The sequence below is a fragment of the Gossypium hirsutum genome, chromosome D05, assembly GCF_007990345.1.
Source record: "Gossypium hirsutum isolate 1008001.06 chromosome D05, Gossypium_hirsutum_v2.1, whole genome shotgun sequence".
Classification (NCBI taxonomy): Eukaryota; Viridiplantae; Streptophyta; class Magnoliopsida; order Malvales; family Malvaceae; genus Gossypium; species Gossypium hirsutum.
In genome coordinates, this window is record NC_053441.1 from 10,855,782 (window position 1) to 10,876,287 (window position 20,506).

At 32.6% G+C, this 20,506-nt stretch overlaps 4 protein-coding genes across 8 annotated transcripts; 2 read left to right on the forward strand and 2 right to left on the reverse strand.

Moving 5' to 3' along the window:
• Window positions 1–1,368: 1,368 nt before the first annotated feature.
• On the reverse strand, window positions 1,369–6,841 carry LOC107906483 (probable DNA replication complex GINS protein PSF1). Of its 5 annotated transcripts, none has more exons than XR_005913870.1 (8): window positions 6,706–6,841; window positions 6,387–6,503; window positions 4,815–4,882; window positions 4,238–4,351; window positions 3,958–4,126; window positions 3,522–3,671; window positions 3,359–3,435; window positions 1,369–3,144 (listed from the first exon to the last, which is right to left on the reverse strand). XR_005913870.1 is itself a non-coding variant. In XM_016833483.2 (7 exons), the coding sequence occupies exons 2-7, from the start codon at window positions 6,459–6,461 to the stop codon at window positions 3,409–3,411; spliced, it is 603 nt and encodes a 200-aa protein (XP_016688972.1). In that variant the 5' UTR covers window positions 6,462–6,503; window positions 6,706–6,841; the 3' UTR covers window positions 3,240–3,408. The 5 variants fall into 5 exon arrangements, 3 of the variants coding, with proteins under 3 accessions (XP_016688972.1, XP_040949626.1, XP_016688971.1); XR_001686718.2 differs by lacking the exon at window positions 6,706–6,841 and adding an exon at window positions 5,910–6,036 and having other exon boundaries at window positions 6,387–6,506; XM_016833483.2 differs by lacking the exon at window positions 1,369–3,144 and having other exon boundaries at window positions 3,240–3,435.
• Window positions 1,651–2,865, forward strand: LOC107906482 (F-box/kelch-repeat protein At3g61590). Its single transcript, XM_041093691.1, has one exon. The coding sequence runs from the start codon at window positions 1,651–1,653 to the stop codon at window positions 2,758–2,760; it is 1,110 nt and encodes a 369-aa protein (XP_040949625.1). The 3' UTR covers window positions 2,761–2,865.
• A 1,225-nt stretch (window positions 6,842–8,066) lies between the features above and the next one.
• LOC107906484 (uncharacterized protein At1g15400) lies at window positions 8,067–9,142 on the forward strand. The gene has a single exon (XM_016833484.2). It carries the CDS (start codon window positions 8,388–8,390, stop codon window positions 8,778–8,780), a length of 393 nt encoding a protein of 130 aa, XP_016688973.2. The 5' UTR covers window positions 8,067–8,387; the 3' UTR covers window positions 8,781–9,142.
• Window positions 9,143–11,082: 1,940 nt separating this feature from the next.
• On the reverse strand, window positions 11,083–15,188 carry LOC107906485 (signal peptidase complex catalytic subunit SEC11A). The gene is made up of 8 exons (XM_016833485.2): window positions 14,377–15,188; window positions 13,607–13,719; window positions 12,764–12,835; window positions 12,606–12,641; window positions 12,099–12,144; window positions 11,914–12,001; window positions 11,540–11,597; window positions 11,083–11,390 (listed from the first exon to the last, which is right to left on the reverse strand). The coding sequence occupies exons 1-8, from the start codon at window positions 14,453–14,455 to the stop codon at window positions 11,340–11,342; spliced, it is 543 nt and encodes a 180-aa protein (XP_016688974.1). The 5' UTR covers window positions 14,456–15,188; the 3' UTR covers window positions 11,083–11,339.
• Between the last annotated feature and the right edge of the window lie 5,318 nt (window positions 15,189–20,506).

Sequence of the window (20,506 nt, forward strand, 5' to 3'; positions counted from 1 at the left end):
AATTATATAAATACTTAAAATATATGTGTAGCTTAAATAAGCACTAATCTTGAGTTTATGATAAAGATGAAATCAACGTCACTGCTTTGATTTTATTGACTACCAAAGCTGTCACTGTGGCGTGTTTGTTTCATCTTTATCTTCATTGGGACGGTTCCTTTTACTTAAAAGCTTAAATGTGTGAAAAGTTAAAATGTTTTCAGAAAAAAATAATAATTAAGACCTTATCTTTTCAGGTATTTGCATAAAAAAAAATTCAAATTTTTTCAAAAAAATAATTAAGGTCCTGCTCTTTTTTACACTCAATTGAGTATTTTAACCGTTGACGTTAAAGTTAACTGTTCTTAATTTTTTCAGTTAAATTCATCTTGTATCACAATCACGGTGTGACATGTGATAAAAAAATTTATAAAAAATAAAAATTAATAAAAATTGTAAAATTATTAAATTTTAATAAAAATATAAAAAATACAAAAACCGAAAAAATTATAAAAAAGTGTAAAATTTTATAAAAACCATAAAAAATTATAAAATATATAGTAATATAGAAAAAGAAATTTATAAAATTTTATAAAATCGTAAGAAAATTATGACAAATGTGAAGAAATATAAAATTTGTAAAAAAATCATAAAAATTATCATACCAAAAGAAGTATTTTATAATTTTTCTATAACTTTTATTGATTTTTATTTTTTATCATTTTTCACCACATATATTTTTTTAAGATTTTTTTATATTTTTTTCTAATTTTCAATGTTTTTTATTAAAATTTAATAATTTTTATAATTTTTATTGATTTTTAATTTTATAATTTTTTTGCTACATATCATCGTGGTTGTGACACGGGGTGATTTTAATTGAAAAACATTAGGGACAATTAAATTTAACGATCAACTGTTAAAGTACCCAATTGAGTGTAAAAAAAAAAGGAGGGCTTAATTATTTTTTTGTTTGAAAAAATCTTAGGGCTTTTTTAATGTATGTTGATAGTTCAAATACTCAATTAAGTGTAAAGAAAAGGTAATGGCTTAATTACTTTTTTGGAAAATTTTGAAAATCTTTTTTATATATTTTAAAAGTTCAAATACCCAAGTAAGTAGAAAAAAAAATTAATTACTTTTATTAAAAAAATTTGAGAACTTTTTACCCTTAAACCTAATTTAAACAATACAAGCATCATTAGTTTTAACTACCCCACACTTTAATATTGTTAAATTCTTTACTCAACTTGGATCAACATACTAGGGATTGGGGATCAACCTAGTCCTAAAAGTCAGACATTTAGCACTAAAAAATCATAAGATGTGTGAATTTATATAAAGGTTACATTATTTGACATCTCAATTTATACTGTAGTTTACCCATTATTTATATGAAAAATCAATCCAACACCAACAGCATTTATTAATAAGTAGCATCTGAGAGAAGAGATTATTTTTTTCCCTTTTCAAGTTATTCTCTTTCTCAATGCTCTTGGCCTTTGGGCTCTTCCAAAAACCACCCTTTTATCTGTCACATGATAAAGGTGACGTAGGTCACGCATCTCTATATCATGTGGTCCTATAATTCACCCTCCAATAATTGCCTATACGAACTATATACACCTCTCCGTTGCACAACCATTTTCACCATTTTTGTTCCCAGTAGAAATGTGGAGCAACCTTCCATTTGACGTTCTAGCTAAGATCTTCTCCTTCCTCTCCCCGGACTCTTTGGCACGTGCCAGATCCACTTGCCGGCATTGGAACGCGTGTGTCGACACCTACCCCATCGCCACCTCCTTCATTCTACTGTCCCTGCACCACCGAGCTTGGTTCTTGGCTCTCCCAACTCGAAACCGTGGCCAACACTGCTATGTCCATAATCCGGTCATCGACAACTGGCACCTGCTCTCACTCGATTTCTTGCCCGACCCGGTACGACCCGTTGCATCCATCGGCGCTCTCATCCTTGTGAGACCAACAAATTGTACAGTTCTTCAATTAGCTCTATGTAACCCTTTTACTAGGCAATTTAGGTACCTTCCAATGTCAAATATCAGTAGAACGAATCCGGCGGTTGGCGTTGTAACATTAGACTCAGTCCAACACGGTCCAAACCCGAACTTCAGAGTTTACGTGGCAGGCGGGATGTCCGAAGCACCACGAGGGGGTGCCATGTACGAACTCAAGCTGGAAATGTACGACTCGATGGACGACACGTGGCACGTCGTGGGGTTCGTGCCAACGGAATTTGCAGTGAGACTAACGGTGTGGACACCAAATGAGAGTGTGTACTCAAACGGGGTTCTCTACTGGATGACTTCAGCCAGAGCTTATAGCGTAATGGGGTACGAGATTGATGGCCACAGGTGGCGAGGATTCGGTGTTCCAATGGCGGACAAGCTTGAATTTGCGGCGCTGTTGTGCCACAACGGTGGGTTGACGCTTGTGGGTGGAGCAAGTGAAGGAGAGGCGTGTATATGGGGGCTGAAGGAGGGGGATAGATGGGGGTTAATCCAAAAGGTGCCAATGGAAATGGGGAGAAAGCTTTTGGGTGGGAAGAGTTGGGGCAGCATTAAATGCGTGGGCAGCGAAGAGGCCATTTATCTGTACAAGGAACTTGGGTCAGGAATGGTAGTCTGGAGAGAAATGGAAGAAAAGGCGAGATGGGCATGGTTTTGGATTGAAGGCTGTCATTCCATTGGTGGTAACCAAGTTCCAAATTTGCCCATTAAGGGTTTTTTTCTTCACCCAAATCTTTTTCCATTTACATTCTGATTTTTTTTATTGCAGACCGTACTTCGCAACTTGTAAAAAATGTGAGTCATAAAGTACATTTGATTTGATGTTTATGGATGGGATGAAGTTCTTGTTTTCGGGTCATTTTCTTGAAGTGGTGAAATTGAGCAACCGTCTTTTATTTCTTGCTAATAAACAGCAAATATATGTGTCAAAATGAAATATTAAAAAATTGGGTTAAAAAAGGCATGAGAAAGAATATAGAAAGTGACAATAGATACCTACATCTCATTAATGCAAAAAACTGGTTACCAGTCCCTAAAAATATAGAAAAAGGTCCCGTTTGATTATAAAAATGTCTTCAACAGTCACTTGGGAGTAGAAATTCATGTTTCTCTTCACACTCATGCTATTTTTGAAAACCTAAATTAACAAAAGAATTTAAAGATGTTAATATCCTTTACCATTTCTTTTAGATGTAAATATTTGGTTAAATGTATATATAAAACGCTATCAAAGAAAAAAAAATCAAATTTAATTTCTATCATTGTCAAAGTAACATTTATTACATTTGTCCTGCTCAGACCTAAAATGCACTTAAGAGTGAATGAATAAACAGGTTCGGTATTAAGCTAACCGTATTGGCCGCTGAATATATGAAACATCATATAAACAACTGTTTCAGGCTCAGCTTATCATTTCCTCCATTAAGCCCTATTGAAACAAATAGTGAGAAATGAGTCAGGATTCAGTAGTTTCTTCATGATATAAAGCTTACTAACTGGAAAAAAGCAACCCACCCGTGCAATGTATTGCTCTGCATCAGTTCGTTTCAGAAAGTGCATTGAGTGGCTAGCAAAATTGGCAGATTTATCACTAAGAATTATTCCACTTCCCAAACCTTCAAGCACTCTTACCTTGATGTAGGGATCTTTCGGAGGCACCATATCCTGAAAAAAAACAAGCCGATAACTTCAGCCATTGCAATCTAGGTCACACTCAACAGGTGCTTTTCAATGCTTTGTGAGAAGGAAAGGAAGACAGCTTGTACTTATTACCCTGTTTTCATAATCGTAACCGTTTTCATAGTTCTTTGTAAGTAACAACTGAATCATAATCTAAAGGCCTCCATTTTAATTTTTAACCTTCGAAGGTTTGCCATTCGCATGGAGATAAACCTAGATTCCTAAGTTCTTATGGTAAAATGTTTAATTCATATGAGAAGATAGACATTACCACATTCACATCAAGACTCAGCTGTGACATGTACATTTTCAAAGATTTAGAATGATCTTTGAAATACTGTTCCTCTGAGTCACTGAACTTCTCCTTAATTTCACATGGAAGCTCATGAAGCAGCCCTACCTTCCATGCCAAATCTCGAATAATTTCAGCTCGGTTGTAACTGTATAAAATTTAGCAGCTGGTAATAATAAATTTCATCTAAACATTCTTTTTTTTTATTATTAGAATTTCATCTAAACATTCAAATTAGCAAGAAAGGTGATATACTTACACGTATGCCATTAGGCAACGCTTGTTGCGAATTAAAGAAAGGTGATGGACGAGTGCTCCATAATGATCTGCATTTCTAGCTGTTTGGACTTCTAGTCCCTCCTCTTGCATTTTCCTATCATAACATAAATCATGTTAAAGGCAGAAGTGAAACTAGAATTTGAAACCAACCCCCAAGCGAATCCATAATAATAATAGTAAAGCAGCATCCCCAAGAGTATATTTTACATCTTATAGCCAAAATCTTCAGAGAATACTCCATTACAGTACTTTTTTTCAACCTCAAGCTCCACTGGAAGTTCAGACAACACCACCTACTGCAACTAGTACCATTGGAATTGAGCATTGAGTTTAAGATATTAAAGCATACAGAACTAAACCTCTAGGAAGTGGTCATGGCTAAAAACAAGCCTAGGATGTAGTAGGAAAGACTTGGAGAATAGAGATGAAAGTCGGAGCTGATTCATTGAATAAATAAATGGAAAAAGGCAGCAGATGTAATTGCACTAAAGAGGGGGACAAAGATGGATTAAGAAAAAGAGAAAAGGCTAAAGAAGCAAAATAGCAACAAGGATTACCTTATCAATGACTGAAGTGCATTATGATGCTCATTGCATTCTTCCGCTACTCGTTCAAACAGCTCTTCCTGTGAGATGACATCACATACAACAATTTAAAAAAAGCACAAATCTATTTACACCACAGCTTTGACAGCATAATTCATGAATTTTTTTTCTGAAATAAAATTATCAAATATGATGAGGTAAGGCTAAAAAAAATAAAAAAAATAAAAAATTATCACTAATAAAAGTTCAATATTTAAGTATTTTTATTCCATTAATAGCAATAAAAATAAAAATAAAATCTTTCAATTTCATTGTTTTCATTCGGGTTTTATTTATATTTTGAAATTTTAATTATTAATATATTAATATATTTTAATTATGTTAACAACTTAAATCATGTTAATTTAAATCAATTAAATAAAAATAAAATATTTAATAAATTAAAAAATAGATAAATGTACTATGCGTACAAGATTAAAATTTAGTGTATATATATAGAAAGATGTGTTCTGAAAAATAAAAAAAGGGAACTTTTTTAGAAAAAAAAGTGAGATGGCTAAGAAACTCGAATCTGACAAATTCAGACCCTCCGATCAGTTAGGATTAGAATTTTTTTTTAATTGAGTTAATGATGAATCAAGTCCGGTGAAATTAGGGAAAAAAAAAGTCGAAATCGGGTTTGAAATCCACCCACCTCGATATATTTACAAAAAAAAAAAACTATCACCTCGATATATTTACAAAAAAAAAAAACTATTGTAAATTAAGTTTTTGCTTTTAATAGATAAATAAATATTAAATTTTAATTACAAACTCAAAAGAAATTTAAATTTTTTTACTTCAAAATAAAAAATAAAACAATTAAAAAATATAATCTTAATTGCTTCAAAATAAAATAATAAAACAATCAACAAATATACTCTTATTTGCTTCAAAATAAAAAATAAAACAATTAAACTAAATTCAAAAGTCAAATCGAAATTAATTCTCTACTAAAATTTGAATTTAAGTTGGATGAATTCTTTTTTAAGAATCGAGGTTGAGTCAAGGTGGATCCCTCAAGGTTTAGGTTGGGTCAAGTAGGCAAAAATTCACCCCACACCATACTCTTTCAAGTTCTTCAGCATTTTCTCCGCCCATCTTCTCCTTATTCCAACTCTCCGTCCCGATTAACGGAACTGACTTCCATTGCATCCACTACTCTTTTCTTTGTGCCCCTGTATCAGCACCATCCCTACGAAAAACACTTGTGAAAATTGACGTAAACCAATGTTCTCTCGACGTTTCAGTTCCACATACTCGAGGCATTTATGCTGGCTGCGTTTTAGGCACGCAAAGATTCTGGAATTTATGCCGAAAATAAAAATAACATATCTATACTAGACTACCCATTAGCCTTCGGATGTATTATATCGTAAGCGCATATAATGCGCACGGCACAAACACACAAATTCAAAGAGAATAAACATACCCACCAAGCAAATTTTCAATTATACTTAATCAGGTCCATTCATTTCCGAATTATTGTTGAGTGTGCAAGAAAATAATTTATACACACAAAAGTGAGAAATCAAGCAGACTTACGTTGAAAATCTTGAGATGCCCTTTTTCACTACCGGCAAACTCTTTCACCAACTGATACGCCTTTCTGCCGTGCATCTTAAAGATGAAACTTTAACCACCCCTTCAAATATATTTTACCTTCAAAATCGAACAATCTTTGAGACATTTCACTGAACACGTTGCATAAATTTTCTTTTAATTCCAATAAAAAAAAAAAGAAAAAAGAAAAAAAAGCGATTATGCTTTAAGAACTGTGAAACAGAGAAGAAGCAAAGAAGGAGATATTGGAAAAGTTGAGAAAATAATAAAATAGGTTTTAGAGAAAATAAAGAGTAGATACCTGTTTTGGGGTGTTTGGGAGAAATGAAAGTGCGAGAAAGTGAAGAGAAAAATCAAGTAGATATATGGATCTAACAGCAAGGCGGAGGTTTTGGCGGCTGATTTATTTGAATTCTTAAATTTAGCGCCAACTCTTATATTGGGCTTTTCGTGCTTCTCACTGGATCACCAGCCCTGTAACGGATTTGGTACGATTTAGATTTTATAAATGAGATTGAAATTTTATTTTACTTAAGAATCAAATAAATATTTAAAAAGAAAAAGAAAAATATTATTTTGAATTAATAACTAATTTAATAACATATATTATACTCTCGAAAAGAAAAACTTGAATTAAAAGTCTAAAATAATATTATTAAATCCAAAAATCAACTAAGTGAAAAAAAAGAATAAAATGAAAGACAAGTTTGGTGGAATGAGTGACGTAAGTTAGTAATTAATGATTATTCCATTGGGTTAGTAGTTGTAAAGAGAAAATGAAAATGAAAATGAAGGTAGTTGTTCTTTCGATCAAACATGGCAACTGGCAAAGACGATACTGCAGTGCCTGTCATACATTGGCCGATGGTATTACGAGAAATTTGATTTTGGAGTTAAATTATAAAGTAATCAATAAAGGAGAATTTAGACTTCACCTCTCACATTAATTGAGTTTATAGTTGCCCACCAAATGTGAACACTGAACATCCCAATTAAAACATGGGGACCATCACACAGAATTGTTCCCTTTGGCTTTTATCATGTAGGTGGGGGTAACAAAATTTCATCCATATCTTTCATTTTGTCCAATTTATTGACTTTCTTCAATGTGCCATCTTCCACAATAAATATTTCTCCAAACTAGTCCATTTCACAATGAAATTTCCTTCTTTTTGGTATCTTATCAACAAAAGATATAAAATAAATTAAGTGTGTCCTTATGGTCACTTAAGAAAATAAATAAATAAAATAGGGTGAATGGAAAGCTTCATTAATAATAAAATAATTATTTTATTGATGAGGAAAAAGCTTGGAGTGTAATTACTTTTTACATGAATTATCATGCATGTATATTTTCCTCGTTTTCCCCCCTACTAAAAGGAAGTGATGATATGATATGTTAGGTATTTATTTAAGCTAATATCTGGAGTGAATATTTATAGAGAGAGTGAGTGTGAATTAAATGCTTAAAATTATTACCTACGAAATTCATTCTCATGTGTCTTGATTAACATCATTAATGAATATTATTTAAAACTTGATCGACCTTAAAAATATAAAATCGTTATTTTCTAAACTTGATCAGCATGAAGTGATAATCAGTGGGCGTTAGGCCATTGGTCGAGGCTCATTCGCCAACGTTTTTAAAAGATAATTACTGTCCTCCAACTCTTAATTATACTACTTAGTGAAATATTATGATGTCGATTATCAAAAAAGAAACCGACTTTTTACAATTACATAAATTTTTTTTATCTATACTTAAGTGAACAATTGACACTCGACAGAAAAAAATATGTAAAAAACTTGAAATATTGACTCAGTTGCCTTATTGTGACTTTTTCCTAACCAAATCTTCCAGATTTCTCTATCCTCCACTCTCTCCATATATTTACAACAAGCTCGAATATTTAAATGGAGATATTGGGTTTTATCTTTTAGTTTAATTGAAGAGAGAAGAAGCGAGAGGTACCAGCGTCCGCCATGGCTGGTTTGCAAAGATCAGCGGTGTCTTTTAGGAGGCAAGGGTCTTCGGGGCTTGTTTGGGATGACAAGTTTTTGTCGGAGTTGAATCAAGGGAAACCAGAAGAGCAGCAACAAGAAGGAGACACGAAACAGCTGCAGAAAGAGGAACCAAGGCAGTTGCAAGACAGTCGTAACCCAGAAAAGTTTGACGATGTTAAGGGTGTTGCCCCCACCAACACCATCGAAAGAAACCGATCAAATGGTGAAAGACGAGGTTACCGGACTGGTGGTAAGGTATCCCCTGCTATTGACCCGCCTTCTCCAAAGGTTTCAGCTTGTGGTTTCTGCAGTGCTCTTGGGAAACAAACCAAGAATCATAGGAAAAAGCCTCGTAAGCATAGAACAAAATAGGCTTTTTTTTGCCTATCCTTTTCTTGTATTTGCCGGTAACCGGAGTTGGAAATTCCGGTGAACTTGATTGGTATATTGGTATACCAATATATGGTCTTTTAGGCTTTTTTTCTTTAGCCCATCTCCGTGAACTGAGACGTGGACTTTAGGAAAGAAAGAATAGATCGTTGTCTTGTTTTTTCTTTTGGGTGTTTCAAGTTTTGATCTTTTTATGTTCTGTTAGCGATTACTGTTTTCTGTTTTATTCAGAAAAATGTGGTTTGGATTGATATGTAATTAAACGAATCTGTAAATGTTTTACTATTTGGGTCATGATGATGAGACAAAATTTCATGATGAACAGAAGGCAAAATCTTGATTCACACTCATCTCTTGGCATCTTGGTTTTATTTTATCTACTTTTGTTATTCTTTTTCTTTTTGGATATAGCAGTATCAAAACAGTTTTAAAATTTTCTGGGTTGTGGAGGGTTTTTCTCTGTCTCAATTTGTGGTAAAAACTAAAAATTTAATGAAAAAGGTGAGTTTGCAAGAGAATCTCTTCCCTGTTCTGTTCTGTTTTTGTTTTGTCAGAAAAAAAAAATTCAGGAATTTCTAGGGATCATCAAAAACAGGGGAGAGTGGACCCATTTAACCAGGTTGCCCCCACCTGTTTGTTTGTTGATGCTTTTGCATATGCATCAAAGTTACTTCTTGGTTGTATTAATGTACTTTTAATTATTGGTAATTCAGAGATGCACTTAAAACCTCTCTCTGCTTTGGTTAATCTTAGGAAGCTCTAATACCATGTGTGTTACATAGCTGATCTCATTCATTGATTCATTTAATTATTTGGAAGAACCCAAACTTGATTACCTACCAAAATATTATGGCATAAAACTCCAATCTCTAATCTTATCAATCCAGGTCATAAATTAAAGCCATTCATATAAAATGTTCAAGCACCCACTAAAGAAAAAGCACAATTTAAACTTAAATTAAAACTAATGCATTCAATTTATTACATTATATATTTTTTTGAATTATAAAAGAAAGGCAAAAATTCTACTTACCACATCATATATATATCGGAGCAATTGCAAGTAAAATTTGGTATGATGATATTAGAGAGTAAGATGATAACTAAATCCCGAGAATTATATATGAAGAGAAAAAAGAAGAATTATCTAAACTACATTGATATGTTGATTATACATTGTATTTATAGAGAATGATAAGCAACGGATTAATAATTAACTTGTAACCAATACTGTAATTGTAAAAAACTTCTATTAACTGAATGGTACGTGTGCTAACAGATGATATTGGAGACCAACGCAGAACAATTATGCATGGTGGAACTCCAACATCAATTTTGACAAGCCACTATGAAGATTTTTACAATTAAAAACTGCTTAATTCTGCATGTTAAACAGATAAAGGATTGATGCAAAATGTGTGAGATGATGTAATAATAAATCATGTGAAGAGTCCATTGTCGCCTTTCTCACGTGTGCTTGAAATGAGGCAAAGGAGTCGAAAAAATGGAAGGAAAATGACGAAGGAGCGGATCCTCTAAAATCCAAGGATTTGTTTCCTTCTTTTTATCTCTTTCAGAGTTCCCTCATTTCTTCTTTCTTTTGGCACAGACACAATAATTAATTATTAATTATTAATTATGCATCACCTAAATAGTTGATTTATCTCAATCTTCCATCCACACTGCCTTGGCCCATTATACGATAAGGATGTGAATGGTGTTGCTTGCATGTTGAATTATAGATAGATGACCCACAGCACCTACTTCCAGTGTGTGAAACTAAACTTTTCCATTTGATGATGAAGGTGGAATGTACTGGGAGGATGCTTCCAACATCATCACCCCCTTTATCGTTTTTTTGCCTCTCATACTTCATTATTTCTTGGGTTTTTCGTTTTTTATTTTTCAATTCAATCTTCTTCCACTCCCCCCCCCTGTTTTAGTCTATATTATTAAAATACATATTTTTGTGTGGTCATTTTCACTATTTAAAGAAAACCATTTATATTATATAAATTAAATTAATAGAGTTGAATAAATTGATTTATTCAATTATCTGTTTCTAAAATCAAATTAGTTAAATAAACTATTTTTTAATCGACCAGAACCAAAGTTGATTGATTTTTTTAAAGCTCATCCCTACATTGCACCAATGCCCAATATAGCTCACAATCGTCATGGGCTTTTTAATCTTCTTCAATAAAAATCAGGGCTGGGCCTGGGATCTACAAGGTATCACTGATACCTTCATTCTATAAAGATCAGTTTCATTCTTTCAAAAAAATAAAAAATAAAAATTCAGTTTCAACATTTCAGGAACATGGGATCTACAGCTGAAAATCCGATATATAAAAATGCAGAGTAAAACCATAGTTGCTGAAGCCTACTTCACTACACTTCTTTCTGCCATAAATTATCAAATTGTAATTTTTGTTCTGTGTATAAAAAAGCAAGAAATGGCCGATACCAAGGAGAGGGTAGAAGCGTTGGCAATTGTAGGAGGATTTCCTTGTAGATTTGGCCAACCCTTCAAATTGCTGCTCAGTCTTTAGAAGTTATAACAAGCAACCCCAATGCTCCAATCAGAATATACTGCAATGATGAAAAGAATCACTAGCAAGTTTTGATGAAGGAAAGGAGTATTGTATAATATGGATAATCATTGATGTTACAGGTAAACCTGGGCATAACTGTAGGGAAATGGTTTCCTACTTTAAGCAAAGCAATGTCATTTAACATACCTTGATAATTGGTTTTTCAGTCATGATTATGGTTACCCAACCAACATAAGGCAAGAACCTGCAATCGAGGAAAGTAATCAGAAAACTTTGGTTTTGTTCTTCTTGATCAAAGGGTACAACAACCTTTTGCTTGAAATATGACATGTTGAGATTAATTAATCAGTTGGAACCTAAATTTCAAATGAAAGCAGCAATGCTGTCCCAAAGGAATTGCCCTATCTCCATAATAAGCATGTATGAAAATATATACACGTGCATCTGTGTGAACTCTTGAGATGGACTACTATGGATTTTGAAGACAACCATACATGATGAAAAATGATATCCATCAGCTCCATGTACACAAATAGAACTATCAAATGTGAGAGGCTTACCCCACAGCTCTGCCCATGATATGGTGCCGATGAAGCCATTGCTGACCTTGAGCATATAAAAGCCTGTCATCCCCATAATTGTTGTCTCCTGAAAATGAACAAATAAAGGAAGAACATTTAAATACCAAACAATGCAATTCTGGTTATTTCTAACAACCTTAATCTTAATTCAAATAAGCTGTCACCTTTGGTGAGGACATCAACTTCTCCAGTATCTTGCCTTTCATGGACCTAAAATAATATTTAATATCAAAATTCAAAAGATGGCAGATCATGCTCTTACATAAATCTGTTAAAAATAATAAGTTTTGTCTATGAAAATTAGATTCTTTAGATCATTATCTCAAACCAAACCTTTAGCAAAAAGAACTTGGTCATCCACTATTTAAGACTAATCAATTGATCAATCATGTACCAATTGATCGACCAAAATCATGTTCCTCACACACTGACTATTATATGAGACTAACTGTTCACAACCATACTAGCAAATTTAAAAAATTGATTTTATGCTCCTATTCAATGTTAAAGTGAAAATAGTGGTTCCTAACATGCATGAAATGCCCATACAGAGATGACAACAGCAACTCTTTAAAGTTTCAAAATCAATTGAAAACCACTTTTTGCCATCATATGATGCATACACCTTAGTCCAAGATCAATAAAATAAGTGAAAAATATCAAAATCTTACCTTAATTACACGATGGACAATTGGGATTTCACGGCCCTGAGAAATCCACAGTACGGGAAATGAATTAGCAATAGAGCATTAAGGAAAAAACACCGGTATCAACAATAAAAAAAATACAAAACTTACAAACAAATAAAAAGTAAAAGAAAGGGACTTACATCAACATTAAAAACAACAATCTCCCCTGCACGAATAGGATCTTTACTCATGTGCAAGAACAAAATATCCCCCTGCATATGATACAATCCTCACTAGTTAAGCAACAGCTACAAATAGGGGCATCTAAATGAACAATAATGATCAGACATGTCAAGTAGGTTCATAGAAGTGTTCATATAAAATACAATAACCTCCATTATGATCTTATTACACATCCAAAGCAAGTAACTCATTAAATCGAATGACATGAACATGATTAATCACAGATTGCCGACCATAACTAGCAGAGTATAGTTGTCATCAATGCATACTTTAGTTTGTCCAGAGACATTTCCATGATAATGGTAATATACAAGTAAAAAACGGATATTGACTCCAGGGGAAAATAGATCGAAGTAATAAAAGTGACACATGCTATTAGTCAAAGCTTTAAGTTACAAGCTAGAATTTTCAAGCCATAAGATCTTCATTCTCAAACTATCTTAGGTTTCTTTCTAAAATAACAGAGTATATAATCTGAAGTCTGAACTTCTCTAAACGACAGGATATCCACTCTAAAGTGGAGAACCAACAATTCAGATCAGAAGGAAACATTTCCTTCCTACTGGGTGAGCCATAAAGAAAAATCTTACAGTGGCAAACTCTCGGTAGCTTAAAAAGTGACATGAAAGAAATAATCATAGTGCATGGAAGAATATAACATCAATCATAGTTTCCTGTATTCTAACTCATAGATTCTGGAAGAACATTCTTTGCTTGAGTGCAAAGTGGTATAAGGTTACAATTAAGGTTGCAAGACACACCAAAATCATTTAAGCATTTGCTTCTTTAAGTTCACTTACTCTCTTGAAGCCAGGTTCCATACTTCCAGAAAGTACAACCACAACAGGAGATTCACTGCCAGTGATGCACATCAATGCCTTCCATATTATAAGGGCTGATGTAACGATCATACCTGGAACACAAAGGCTTCCTGTATGATTAAAATCTCACAGGGAGGATAACTAATGACAACAACCTTTCAAACTTGTTTATTCGAGAATGCAAGGCATGCCGTACTAACAGGACTTGAATAGATATATCTTAAACTCTTGAACATGTTAATTCAGCTTTGATCAAGATAAAAGAAATTAAAAGGTAGATATACTTGTATCAAAATCTTGATTTGTGATCAATATCTAGATTTCAAGTTCTTAATCTTCACCCAAATTAAGTACATTTGGGATCAATACGAGTTAAAAGAAAGAAAAAGTATAAAAGAAAATAAAATAAAAAAAGAAAAGAAAAGAAAGAGATTTCTTGTTTTAGGCTTGAAAGTCAATAGGAGTCATCTTCAAGTAAATTGGCAGTCAACACCAGTAACCCATTAAACAAACTCAGAAACAAAACAGGCTCCTCCACTCTGGATCTATCCAAAACAAAAAGATTTAAAAAAAAAAAGGTTTTCGATTCGTAAAGGGTAATACAATTTGGCTTGGGTTTTTCCAAAAAGGTTAAAAATTTATCTCAATTTAAACTAAAACAAGTTGAGAGAATTATTAAACTGAGAAAACCAAAGGGGATTTATGACATTCAGGGCAACATATATTAGCAAACCCATTAAGAAACGTACCAAGACTGACAGCCTGAGTGAGGAGCTGCCGGATCTGAATTGATTTGATGGAGTCTACGGTGTCTCCGATCCACCCCATTTCTTTTATCTCTTTCTGTTTCTTGCTTCCTTGCTTTGTTTTCTCAGTTTTTCTTCTTCCTGTTTAGCAATTGCAGGTTGATATACAAATTCGAAGGCGCAAAAGCCCCAGCTCCCGGCTTCACTTAGTCGTTATATTTTGGGTTAGTGCATAATTAGCCCTAAAGTATTTTAAGTCTACCAATTTGGTATCTAGAAAAAAAACATTTTTTAATCCAATAGTCAAAATTTAATTCCCTCCAGCTAATAAATTTTACCACTTTCAAAATGTGCCTCAATGATATGAAAATACAAGGTCAGCTGATGCGGAAACCTCGAAATCCTTGAATAACTTGTAAAAAAAAGTAAAAGAAATTAAAAAAGGGATCAAATTGACAAGATGAGAGAGTTTTGGGGCCTTGGAAGAATTTAACCAGAAGTTTTTTTCCATTCCCATTGTTGCGCACCCAATCTGGAGTTATAACAGGATGTTCTTTTTAAGAAACCCTAAAAAATAGAGAAGTAAGGAAAAAATCACTTAATTCTCAAATAAACTTGCTTTACCCAAAATTTAAAATAAAATCAACTTTTTTTAAATCTCTTGTAATTTGATTCACCTTTTATACTTACATAGTAAAGTTAAGAAATTCATAAACTTTTTACATTAGTAATTTAGTCTATAACCTGATTCGAGTTTAGGATTATTTACCTCTTCAACCTTTGTTTTTTATTGGATAGGACTTTGAATCTCAGTTGCCTGAAATCTTCTTTCATCTATGATTAGATTGATTTAACAAAAAATCGAATGCTCAATTTATGACCAAAATTTGAAATTGGAGGAAAAAATGTTAAAAGTTGAAAACTGAACTTTCTTTTAACAATTTTCTTTTCTGGTTATTTCATTAGGTCTTGGTTCATTGCAATTATGGTTTTTTAATATTTATATATTTTCGTAATTTTTAATGTTTGAATTATTATAACGATTAAATTAATGGAAAATAAAAATGAAAGATTGAATGGATTTGATGTTTGATGTAGAAATTGAAGGTAAGAAATCCCCTCAACTGCTGGTTTTATGTTGGTGCAATTCAGCTTCACCCGTCCCTCTAAGCCCATTGAATGAAATACCGCTCTCCTCAACTGACCTGATTTCCGCAGTCATTACGAGGGAGACAGTAGTACTGGTGACTGATGATAGGATTAGGAGGATTGATGAGAGATATCTTGGAATATGATATCCACAACTTCCCTGTTTTAATTAGTACACCAACAAAAAGACCAGAGTGGAAAGAGTGAGATGGATACTGTTGAAATACCGGCCATGTATTTCTTCCACTTCTGCATCGCTACCATCCTTTCCCAACACTGGAAATAAACTCCAAATGTTATTACTATTCACTTTTAAAAAATAAAAATCAAACGATTTCTAACCATGGTAATAGGTTGCCTAATTAATGACCATACCTTATACCCACAGTTCACTCTGGTAATATTCACTAGTTAATTTTAAAAAAAAATTCAAACTGAAGTAATGGGAAAAGTAGATGTGTCCCAAAACATAATTTATATCTTTAACCAAGCAATATAATTTAAATAAAATTTACTACCCATTTCATCCAAGCATGTTGTTTGTCTTTTATATGATAGTGAAGGTGCAATATATTTGTAATTCTACCCATTTCATCCAAGCATGTTGTTTACTTTTAAAAGAAAGCAATATATTTTTAATTCTATAACAAGAGTTCATATGTTAAATTCCTTTCTATTATACATGGGACATACATTTTCTTAAAACTCTACGTTCTTGTAAGTACCGATTTATATTTTCCTTATATTGGTAAGGCTTCTAAGATATTATTTAGGGCACTAAATATGAGTTAACATTTTTTATTTATTTATTTAGGAAGGGAATCAAGCTTTACTTTTTAGTGCAGAGAAATCATGGTATACATTAATTAACTATATATGTAGTAACTTGCTATTAAGTATGAAACCACCAAACAATTGGCTTCTTGATAAAAATTTTGTAATGGCCCAAATTCAAGGCTATAACCACAAATCCGATTTAAAGAGAAATTTATTTTAATATTTTTGCATGAATATTGATATGATAAGAAAATCGTATGAAAATATCGATAGAAAAATTTTACCGATTTAGTGGTTAGTTAGAAAAAGAAATTATTGAAGAAATTTGGTAAAAATAAGGTATCGAGACCTTGATCTCGTAAAACCGAGTTAAAATAATTTTATAATTAATTATGAAATATTATTAATATGGTATAAAAATTTTGTTAGAAAATTTTAATGTTTGGATAGTCAATTACGTAAAAAGGACTAAATTGAAAAGGTGTAAAAGTTACTAGAAGGATTAAATAGCTCAATTGTTAAATGAGGAGGAACATAAATTGAAAATAATCCCAAAAGAAGATATTTTGGGCGGCATACGTTGAGAAAAATCAGGAGAATTGAAGAATTAAGGGTAAAATTGGAATATTGCAAAAATTACTTTAAAAGTTAGGACTAAAGTGGAATATCTAGAATTCTCTTCATATTTTCACTCTCATTAGCCAAAAACGTCCTAAGGGTTTCTTCAAGCTGGTTTTTCATAATTTTTTCACCAAGTGAGTTAATCCTTGCCATTTTCTTATAATTTTTGTGTTTCTAAGACTTTTACAACTAGGTCCTATTACTAAATTCATTAGTTTTTGATTTCATGGATGAAATTGAAAGTCACTATGGTTGAGTGCTGTAAGTTCATGATGAAATAGCATGAAAGTGAAGCTTTAATTTGTTTATGAAATGATTTTATTAGGTAATTTCAATAGAAATTGATTTATAGGACCTAATTGGGAAAAGGTTTGGAATAAAAGTCTAGTGCTAAAATTCTGATTTCCAAAAGTTATAAAGTAGTTTAAAGTGATGAGATAAAGTGTTAATTGAGAAAAATCAGCTCAATTGAGAGGTTAATTGAGTAGGGATGAAATTATCATTTATTGAAAGTTTAGGGAAAAATGGTAATTAACCTCATGCACTAAAACAGTTTGGACAGCAGTAGGTTAACTTTGAAAAATCACCAAAAATTGTAGAGATTGAATTAGAGGATGAATAAAATATGAAATTAAAGCTTATTGAGTCTAGTTTCTTATAAAAGAAATGGTGTAAGCAATGGAATTGTAAATCATGAGATATAATAGGTTTTGTGAGACAAAGTCAGAATGAATTCGGGTTCCCCTGTTCTGACTTTGGAAAATCATTAAAAATTGTAAAAAAATGATTATGAGTTATAATTTATATGGTTATAATCCTTAATGAGTCTATTTTTAGAAGAAACAAACAGAAACATCAACTGAATTCTGTACAATGAGATAATTATTTTTTAGTGAAGAGGGGTTGGAACTATCAAATAATGAAACAGAGGAAACTTTAAAGAATAAACTGTACTTTTTGGCTAAACCAAAAATTCTGAAAATTTTATGGTAAGAAGATATGTGAGTCTAGTTTCAGGGAAAATTAACAGATATTAATTTGGAGTTTTGTAGCTCAAGATATAAATAATTTAGTGACTGTGACTCAGTAAGACAGCTTTGAATGCACTATAAATAATAATGGAATTATAGAGAATCTTACACATGAAATGTATTAGATTAATGATTAAATTTATTTATTTAGATCCAGAAAGTTCAAATACGAAGCTAGATCGAGGAAAAGAAAAAGTTCGGGATTAGTAGATTTTTTTTGTTTACAAACAAGTATCGAGGTAAGTTCGTGTAACTTGAATTCTATTCTTAAATGCTTGAAATGTTTGTTATTGTTGTGAATATGAGTTGTATGTTTATTGTATGAGATGAAGTATTGATATACTTGATGAAAAGAGAAAATAAATCCCGGTTGAATGAAAGGAAAATCCGATGGATCTCTGAAAAGGAATTGACGGTAAAAATGATCTAGCCCGGACGGGTGATCCTATCCTGATATAGCCCTCCCGAAGAATATGTGGAAAATGGATTTAGCCCGGACGGGTAATCCAAATTAGGGTCTGAATTTAGCCTGGACTGGTAACTCAGATCCAAGCTCATTTGTGTAATTGTCATTGCAGGGGATTTAGCCTGGACTGGTAATCCCGCTGTAAGGATGAGGTTCGCGGGAGTGTGCTCTCTGAAATGGAAATGTGCGCACATGAATATGAATTGACGGACCCGAAATTGTACACTAAAGTGTACCTCTGAAAAACCATCGAAATTTCAAGTAGTTCAACGGGGGTAAATATGGAAAAATAACAAGGAAATGGAAATCATGGTATTGATGAGCTCATCAATCATGGTATATGTAACACCCCCTACCCGTATCCGTCGCCGGAATAGGATACGAGGTATTACCAGATTTTACTGAATAAATTTTTTTTAACTCAATATAACCCGTTTATAAATATCTACTCTTCCCTAAAATTTTAAAACCGAGACTAATCCAACACAACCAATCCATTTCAAAATATTTTCAAGATAGATTTACCGTATTCATAAGATAATCTTATCACATACCAAAACCAAAATTTGTTAGCCATATTAATGGCTAACCATACATTCATTCCACATTAACATCTACTTTACTAGCTTATACATGCCATTGATTTCCAAAATAAAATTTCTTTATGTACCGAGATCTTGAGGTTGATAGTGTGATGTGTCTCTGACCAAATCCGACCTCCGAGCTATTAACTTTACAAACAGGGGAAAAAGAAACAGGGTAAGCACTTTGTGCTTAGTAAGCTCATGTAACAGGAATTATATTTACCTAAATTTTTTTATACAATGCAATAAACATTCATACATCCATTCAATACATTATTCCCCTATCATGCACAAACTCAACATTCAAATTAGTCCAATAATTTCCATGTATCAATAATTTATACCATGATTGATGAGCTCATCAATACCATGATTTCCATTTCCTTATTATTTTTCCATATTTACCCCGTTGAACTACTTGGAATTTCGATGGATTTTCAGAGGTACACTTTAGTGTACAATTTCAGGTCCGTCAATTCATATTCATGTGCGCACATTTCCATTTCAGAGAGCACACTCCCGCGAACCTCATCCTTACAGCGGGATTACCAGTCCAGGCTAAATCCCCTGTAATATAAACTCACAGAGTACTGTCGAGATTACCAGTCCAGGCTAAATCCCTTGCAATGACAATTACTCTAATGAGCTTGGATCTGAATTACCAGTCCAGGCTAAATTCAGACCCTAATTTGGATTACCCGTCCGGGCTAAATCCATTTTCCACATATTCTTCGGGAGGGCTATATCAGGATAGGATCACCCGTTCGGGCTAGATCATTTTTACCGTCAATTCCTTTTCAGAGATCCATCGAATTTTCCTTCCATTCAACCGGGATTTATTTTCTCTTTTCATCAAGAATATCAATACTTCATCAATTATCATACAATAAACATCCAACTCATTTTCACATCAATAACAAACATTTTAAGCATTTAAGAATATAATTCAAGTTACACGAACTTACCTTGATACTTGTTCGTAAACAAAAAAATATATCTAATCCTGAACTTTTTCTTTTCCTCGATCTAGCTTCGTATTTGAACTTTCTGGATCTAAATAAATAAATTTAATCATTAATCTAATACATTTCATGTTCATGTGTAAGATTCTCTATAATTCCATTATTATTTATAGTGCATTCAAAGCTGTCTTACTGCGTCACAGTCACTAAATTATTTATATATTGAGCTACAGAACTCAAAATTAAGATACCTTAATTTTCCCTGAAGCTAGACTTGCATATCTTCTTACCATAAAAATTTCAGAATTTTTTGTGTAGCCAAAAAGTACAGTTTATTCTTTAAAGTTTCCCCTGTTTCATTGTTTGACAGTTCCAACCCCTCTTTACTAAAAATTAATTATCTCATTGTACAGAATTCGGATGATGTTTCCACTTGTTTCTTCTGAAAATAGACTCATTAAGGATTCTAACCATATAAATTATAACTCATAATCATTTTTGTACAATTTTTAATGATTTTCCAAAGTCAGAAAAGGGGAACCC

Excerpts from the sequence above, each read along its gene's own strand:
- LOC107906482 (XM_041093691.1), top strand. The coding sequence starts at position 1,651 with ATGTGGAGCAACCTTCCATTTGACGTTCTAGCTAAGATCTTCTCCTTC.
- LOC107906483 (XM_016833482.2), bottom strand. The coding sequence starts at position 5,996 with ATGCAATGGAAGTCAGTTCCGTTAATCGGGACGGAGAGTTGGAATAAG. Across the intron at positions 4,883-5,909 it reads ATGCTGAAGAACTTGAAAGA|GAAGAGCTGTTTGAACGAGT; the intron begins GTATGGTGTGGG and ends GTCATCTCACAG. Across the intron at positions 3,436-3,521 it reads CAGAGCAATACATTGCACGG|GGCTTAATGGAGGAAATGAT; the intron begins GTGGGTTGCTTT and ends TTGTTTCAATAG.
- LOC107906484 (XM_016833484.2), top strand. The coding sequence starts at position 8,388 with ATGGCTGGTTTGCAAAGATCAGCGGTGTCTTTTAGGAGGCAAGGGTCT.
- LOC107906485 (XM_016833485.2), bottom strand. The coding sequence starts at position 14,455 with ATGGGGTGGATCGGAGACACCGTAGACTCCATCAAATCAATTCAGATC. Across the intron at positions 12,642-12,763 it reads TTGTTGTTTTTAATGTTGAT|GGCCGTGAAATCCCAATTGT; the intron begins GTAAGTCCCTTT and ends TGGATTTCTCAG. Across the intron at positions 11,598-11,913 it reads ATCATGGGCAGAGCTGTGGG|GTTCTTGCCTTATGTTGGTT; the intron begins GTAAGCCTCTCA and ends CCTCGATTGCAG.